The sequence below is a fragment of the Ranitomeya imitator genome, chromosome 10 (genome assembly GCF_032444005.1).
Source record: "Ranitomeya imitator isolate aRanImi1 chromosome 10, aRanImi1.pri, whole genome shotgun sequence".
Taxonomy (NCBI): Eukaryota; Metazoa; Chordata; class Amphibia; order Anura; family Dendrobatidae; genus Ranitomeya; species Ranitomeya imitator.
The window spans coordinates 4,749,618-4,757,452 of record NC_091291.1 but is presented as its reverse complement, the minus strand read 5'-3'; the positions used below and the strand labels follow the sequence as shown (position 1 = coordinate 4,757,452).

The following is a 7,835-nucleotide window of genomic DNA, read 5'->3' as shown; positions in this document are numbered from 1 at the left end:
TAGGAGTAACAGAAAGGTCTGTATAGGCTAAGAGTGACCGCAGGATCTCCAAGATCTAGGAGTGACAGAAAGGTCTGTATAGGCTAAGAGTGACTGCAGGATCTCCAAGATCTAGGAGTAACAGAAAGGTCTGTATAGGCTAAGAGTGACCGCAGCATCTCCAAGATCTAGGAGTGACAGAAAGGTCTGGATAGGCTAAGAGTGACTGCAGCATCTCCAAGATCTAGGAGTGACAGAAAGGTCTGTATAGGCTAAGAGTGACCGCAGCATCTCCAAGAACTAAGCGTGACAGAAAGGTGTCCATAGGCCAAGAGTGACCGCATGATCTCCAAGATCTAGGAGTGACAGAAAGGTCTCCATAGGCCAAGAGTTACCGCATGATCTCCAAGATCTAGGAGTGACAGAAAGGTCTGTATAGGCTAAGAGTGACCGCAGCATCTCCAAGAACTAAGCGTGACAGAAAGGTGTCCATAGGCCAAGAGTGACCGCATGATCTCCAAGATCTAGGAGTGACAGAAAGGTCTCCATAGGCCAAGAGTTACCGCATGATCTCCAAGATCTAGGAGTGACAGAAAGGTCTGTATAGGCCAAGAGTGACCGCAGGATCTCCAAGAACTAGGAGTGACAGAAAGATCTCCATAGGCCAAGAGTGACCGCAGGATCTCCAAGATCTAGGAATGACAGAAAAGTCTCCATAGGCCAAGAGTCACCACAGCATCTCCAAGAACTAGGCGTGGCAGAAAGGTGTCCATAGGCCAAGAGTGACCGCAGCATCTCCAAGATCTAGGAGTCACAAAGGTCTCCATAGGCCAAGAGTGACCGCAGCATCTCCAAGAACTAGGAGTGACAGAAAGGTCTCCATAGGCCAAGAGTGACCGCAGCATCTCCAAGAACTAGGAGAGACAGAAATGTCACCAGAAAACAAGAATTACCTAAACATCTCCAGAGTCTGGAAGTGGCAGCAACGTTTCCAGAGAGCGGGATAGACAGAAATGTGCCCAGCCACCAATCGTAATGGAAACATCTCCGTAGACCAGAAACGTTCCCAGCACTTCTGTATTTGGAAACATTTCTGTCATCCTTGGTCTACAGAGAGGTTTTCACTTCTGTTGGTGTCTGGAATTGTAGCCGTCACTTTTGGTATAGAAACATTTTTGTCGCTCTAGTTTTTCTGGAGACATCTTCAGAGACCAGGAAAGACTGGAAAATCTCAAGAAGTCAAGAGTGACAGGAACAACTCCATCCATCGGGAGTGATGGGAATGTCTCAAAAGAAATGCAATATTTCAAGAGATTGGTAGTGGCTGGATTGTCTCCAAGGACGGGAACATCTGAAGTGACCAAAAGTGCTGGAAATGCCAACGTGGCGTTACGAGAAGCTCCCTGGTGGCATAGCTCTTCGTCTGATGCACAGCGCTGCAGAACGTCTTTTCAGATGTATTTGCACTTTTGAGATTTTCCATATTTTGTGGGGGGTGAAGAACATTAAACGTAAATCTACTGCACTAAGAGGAGATGAGCGGAGACAGGAGAGAACGATCGTCCCCAGAGCAGAGCGCGGGGGTCCTGGCTGCAGAACTGCCATGCTCGGAGCCCCCTGCTCATGCAGGCTTGTAGGTATCGCCCTCTGCGAGGTGGCGGTGGATGAGTGGGTGTCGAGTCCCTGCAGGGCGGTGGAGATGTCTTCAGTTCTCCAATACCCTGTAATTACTCATATTCCACAAATGCTACACAATAGAGCGCAGTCTGACAACCAGGCACCTGGGCGGCTCTCCCCCACTCCTCAATGTATGAACAACTGGGGGGAAAGGGGTTAAAAATCCAACAGCAGAGTATGAAGAGGAAAATATTGCGGCGGCGCTGCTGACAATGTGTTATTAGGGATTATTTATAACAAGTCAATGAGATGCTGGGGCTGCCACTTCTCTGCTCGGAGCGTGCAGCATGGTGGGGGTTATCCATCAGCACAGCGGGTACTGCAAAGTTCTTACCTGCAATATGTATATGAACCAGGGGGATCTGGATGAGCAGTCTAAGGGCTTCAGTTACCAGTGGCTACAATCAAGGTGTATGTGAACGGGATACAGAAAGTAGCAGTCGCTCCTGGATACCCATCGATGCTGGAGACCCCGTCTCATAGAAGACAACAGAACTATTAATCGTGGGTGAAGTTTTGCAAAAGAGCTCAAAAATTAAAGTTTTGCCTCTGGTTGCAATCTTCGGGCAACGGTAGTGGGAAATATTGAGCTGTTAACCATTAGAGGAATTAAGATGCCGAAATCCTGGACTTGTAGACCTCTGATCGCACGTGATCGATATCAGACTTGTAATAGAAAGTCTCCAGCGCCACCTGCTGAAGGGCACAGGTTACTACACGGAGTGCTGCCGAGGAAGCGGTGAAACGCGTTAGTGGGGCAGTTATGTTGGGATCCACTGTTATTCACCGCCTGAGTATAACCCTACCTGCGGTCAGAGCTGCATCCTCTGGCCAAGGTTTTATGGCTCTACAGACATAGGGATGGGCCGTCACACCCTACGTATGATGCGGGATACGGCTCTGATGCAGGTGATAGCACTGACGTACCAAGCACATAATGCAGCACGATGGATGCTCACCTTGGCCTCCAGGACACGTCCTCTCTCCTCCTGTACCAGTCCTGACTTGTATTGTTTAAGATTATTGTACTTGTTTTTATTATGTGTACCCCTCCTCACATGTAAAGCGCCATGGAATAAATGGCGCTATAATAATAATATATATATACATACATACACACACTGGGGGTATATAGACGACGTTCTCGGCACCTGTGCAAGGTATTTTCAGGCTGACATTCCTTTTGAGTAATTAATAGTTCCCGTCGTCCTGCAATTAAAGGCTGGAAAAGGTCGATGATTTGTGAGCAGGTGCGTGTGGAGGAGCGGTAATTACACGAGAGCGCGCTGGCACTTTACAAAATCAGCTTTCGCAAGCGGAGGAGCAGAACTTACCCCACATGTCGCACATGGTGCCTATACGTCGGCTAGCTCGGTGATGGCACTGCTACCTGGCAGTGCTGGTGCTTTTTCTGTTCTAGGCCAGATCAGTCATGGCACCAGATACTGCGCTGTATCTCCCCTTACTCCTGGCACCACAGGCGGGCATATAGATTAGTCATGGCACCAGATATTGCTCTGTATCTCCCCTTACTCCTGGCACCACAGGTGGCCATATAGATTAGCCTTGGCACCAGATATTGCTCTGTATCTCCCCTTACTCCTGGCACCACAGGCGGGCATATAGATTAGCCTTGGCACCAGATATTGCTCTGTATCTCCCCTTACTCCTGGCACCACAGGCGGGCATATAGATTAGCCTTGGCACCAGATACTGCTATGTATCTCCCCTTACTCCTGGCACCACAGGCGGGCATATAGATTAGCCTTGGCACCAGATATTGCTCTGTATCTCCCCTTACTCCTGGCACCACAGGCGGGCATATAGATTAGCCTTGGCACCAGATATTGCTCTGTATCTCCCCTTACTCCTGGCACCACAGGCGGGCATATAGATTAGCCTTGGCACCAGATACTGCGCTGTATCTCCCCTTACTCCTGGCACCACAGGCGGGCATATAGATTAGTCATGGCACCAGATACTGCTCTGTATCTCCCCTCACTCCTGGCACCACAGGCGGGCATACATATTAGTCTTGGCACCAGATACTGCGCTGTATCTCCCCTTACTCATGGCACCACAGACGGGCATATAGATTAGCCTTGGCACCAGATACTGCTCTGTATCTCCCCTTACTCCTGGCACCACAGGCGGGAATATAGATTAGCCTTGGCACCAGATACTGCTCTGTATCTCCCCTTACTCCTGGCACCACAGGCGGGCATATAGATTAGCCTTGGCACCAGATACTGCTCCGTATCTCCCCTCACTCCTGGCACCACAGGCGGGCATATAGATTAGCCTTGGCACCAGATACTGCTCTGTATCTCCCCTTACTCCTGGCACCACAGGCGGGAATATAGATTAGCCTTGGCACCAGATACTGCTCCGTATCTCCTCACTCCTGGCACCACAGGCGGGCATATAGATTATCCTTGGCACCAGATACTGCTCTGTATCTCCCCTTACTCCTGGCACCACAGGCGGGCATATAGATTAGCCTTGGCACCAGATACTGCTCCGTATCTCCTCACTCCTGGCACCACAGGCGGGCATATAGATTATCCTTGGCACCAGATACTGCTCCGTATCTCCCCTTACTCCTGGCACCACAGGCGGCCATATAGATTATCCTTGGCACCAGATACTGCTCTGTATCTCCCCTTACTCCTGGCACCACAGGTGGGCATGTAGATAAATCTTAGTAACAATGATTGGTGCCGTTTTTCTCGGATTAGTCCTGGCGTCAGCTGCTTTGCTCGTGACTTCTGGACTACGGGTATCTAGCGCATGTACCGGAGCGGCTCTGCACCATTGTCCTTGGTGTCGGACGTTGCTCTGCAGCCCGTTCTTCTCTCCGCCATGTTCAGCGCATACGTTTGTGCAGTGGATGTTGATTCTTCTCCATCTTTGTGTTAGTTTTGGTACCGGATGTTGATTCGTCTTGGCGCCAGCTCCATCTCTGCTCATCACATTAGGTCTAGCACCAGATATTGGCACGGATTTGGCACCAGCTCCATCTCTGCACATCACATTAGGTCTAGCACCAGATATTGGCACGGATTTGGCACCAGCTCCATCTCTGCTCATCACATTAGGTCTAGCACCAGATATTGGCACGGATTTGGCACCAGCTCCATCTCTGCACATCACATTAGGTCTAGCACCAGATGTTGGCACGGATTTGGTGCTAGCTCCATCTCTGCCCATCTCATTAGTTTGGTGCCAGTTGTTGGTCTGGAGATTACTCTTGGCGCAGCTTAATCCACAGCTTTCGTTCACGCGGAGGCCGGACCGACCCCGGACATTGGTGCACGTTCTCTTCCTTTCTTCTTTCGATTCTTTATGTCTCCCGCTATAAAACAGAACAATTCTCCGAAGCCGAGAGGGACGAGTGCGGCCGCGCAGACCCGGCTTATGCTACATCAAAGCCACAGAAACATCGATGCAAAAAGTAATTTGGCCGCTTTCCAGGTAATTCGCTGAGCAATTTACAGAGAGATTACACAGAACAACAGGAGGACCTACCTGACGCACATAACAATGGCGTCTAGCAAACAATATCCGCCTCTGCAGCCCCCACTCCCTGCACAATACAAAGAGGGTCCCCGCGGCGAAGGATCTAACGTATGAAGTGCGCAATAGACAGTCAATGGCGATGTGGCAGTAACGCCGCCGGCTGCACGTCATCACCCGGGACATCAGGCCTACGGAGAGGGTCCTGGGCATGGGGAGCGGACAAATCAACGGCAATAAACCATCCCTCTAACATTGTTAAGAAGAGCGGCGCATGTCGCATTTCACAGTTTTATTTCTGCAAATCCTCCTGGTGGTAAAGGGAGAAGGATGCAGAGATCCAGCCGCTCGGCGAGGGGGCAGGAGGGAGATGGAGCTGAAGCGCAGACTCCCGTGTGACTCGTCCATTGTATCTAGAATCCAGATCGGCAGCAGGAAGCTGAAGCCACGAGAGCCCCAGCGCCGTCCTGGAGCACAATGGTTAATGACAGGGAAAGCTGGGTAACAATATGGCCCAATATCTGCCCACACAGACTGATCAGTTTCAGGTTTATTGCAGTGATATTACACACAGCCCCCCGGGACGAGCAGCGGACCCCGGGATTGCAGCCTTGTGGGCGATATATACATCTGTACACGTAGAAATCTGTATATTTACACTCACATATGTACAGGGCTGGGGCACAGCTGCTCGGTACAATCACATCTGCACACGTCTCCGTCTCTTCCCTCCCGCTGGGTCACATGGCGCCGCTGCCGAACACACGACTAACCCTTCCGCCACCAGCCGGCGTATCCATAGGAGTCAGCGGTCCACGTGCCAGTCCTTAGTGCACTTACTGGATCAAGTCTTCAGGAAGGTTCTAGAACTTTACAGGCAACAACAACAACGTAACAGACGAGTCCCGTATTGCTCCCTATCCGCTTTCACGTGTCGCTGTGATGCACACGCTCCCGCCAGCTCATAGGATCTGTATACTCGTACACCGCTGCGCAGCTCTGCAGATATTCTACCGTATCTAGTACTGACCTTATCCTCCAGAGCTGCACTCACCATTCTGCTGGCTGCCACACTATTGCTCTGCAGTGTACAGACCCGGGCGGTATCCTGAGAGCTAACAGGAAAGCAGCCACAGCAAACTCTGGATCCAAAACTGTATGAAGAAATTCTACACAACTCTCGTAGTGTGAACAACACGCAGATCTATGGGTGTAGCAGCACAGGGGGCGTCCTCACGGTGGCGGATGGACACCGCGGGCATCTGCAAGGCGCAGCCACTTTATCTGTGGCATTAGTATACAGGGTCCGGACGCATGCCCAGCGTATACTATGACCTGGGGTGATGGGGTCCGGGCCTCATTCCTGCCGCTGCTGACCCCCATGCACATGTGCACATTCCTGCAGGAGTGTATCCTAGAACTGGTGCAGGGAATATAACACTATACTGTATATATACTCAATAAATATCAGCTGATGGGCCGACGGGTCACCTCCGGGGATGACGGACCCATCCACCTGCCTCCCTGCTCCACTGTGCCGTCTCCTTCAGCTGTGGCGCTCATCCTCAGAGGGGGTCCTGCAGCTAGAGGAGTGTAAACATGACCCCTGGTACCAGCATAGAGGGGGGCACTAGTGACGTCCCCCAGGGCTATAGGATGAGCGGCAGCTGCCACATGAGCAGAGAGCTGTCTGTGTCGCCCCCACACTGGGCACCCGCAGGGTTGAAGTTCCGATATCCCGGACCCCCTGATATGATGACCACAGAGGTGATCTCCTTACGATGAGCGTCCCTGGCACAAGGTCGGCTTCTGAACCACACGTCCGGATCATCCGTCATCTCGTAGATGGAACCGTCCTCCTCCGTGGTCTCAAGAGAAGTGTTGTCGGATCTGGAGCCTTCCCTGGCGGAGAGGTGGTGGCCGGGGAGGTGAGAGGTGCCGCGCAGCCGGTACTGGAGAAGGATCCCTTTAAGGCGTGATGGGGGGAGGTTCTCAGCAGGGGGGGCCTGCGATGGACCATTGGACGTGTCTTTAGCTTCTGCTGCCCCCTCGCTTTCCCGGACGTCTTCTGATGACCCCTGCTCTGTCCTCAGGGCTTCAGGAAACATCGTACTGCAGGCCACCGTGAGGAACTGCACCGGCCCACAATGCCCATTCAAAGAGACCATGCCCTTCCCTGGTGGAAAAGAGAAAGTAAGAGCAGCCAGAGGGTCCGCACCGCCGAGCAAATGTCAGGAGTGCTACATGGGTGGGATGCAGGCATTGTGAGGTGGGCCATGCAGTGGTGCATTGTGGGAGGGGGGCCATGCAGCCGAGCAATGTGGGTGATGGGACATGCGGCAGAGCATTGTGGGTGGTGGGCCATGCAGCCGAGCATTGTGGGTGGTGGGCCATGCCGCAGAGCATTGTGGGTGGTGGGCCATGCCGCAGAGCATTGTGGGTGGTGGGCCATGCCGCAGAGCATTGTGGGTGGCGGGCCATGCCGCAGAGCATCGTGGGTGACGGGCCATGCCGCAGAGCATCGTGGGTGACGGGCCATGCCGCAGAGCATCGTGGGTGACGGGCCATGCCGCAGAGCATCGTGGGTGACGGGCCATGCCGCAGAGCATCGTGGGTGGTGGGCCATGCCGCAGAGCATTGTGGGTGGTGGGCCATGCCGCAGA

The 7,835-nt window shown here is 52.5% G+C and overlaps 1 protein-coding gene across 6 annotated transcripts in view; it reads right to left on the bottom strand.

The window, feature by feature from the left end:
• Positions 1–5,707: 5,707 nt before the first annotated feature.
• Positions 5,708–7,835, bottom strand: part of ARHGEF10L (Rho guanine nucleotide exchange factor 10 like) — a 91,744-nt gene continuing 89,616 nt past the window's right edge. For all 6 annotated transcript variants that reach the window (XM_069741084.1, XM_069741088.1, XM_069741085.1 and 3 more), the window contains one exon: positions 5,708–7,348. In XM_069741084.1, coding sequence (XP_069597185.1) covers positions 6,822–7,348 — 527 coding nt within the window. In that variant the 3' untranslated portion in view covers positions 5,708–6,821. The remainder of the gene's footprint in view (positions 7,349–7,835) is intronic.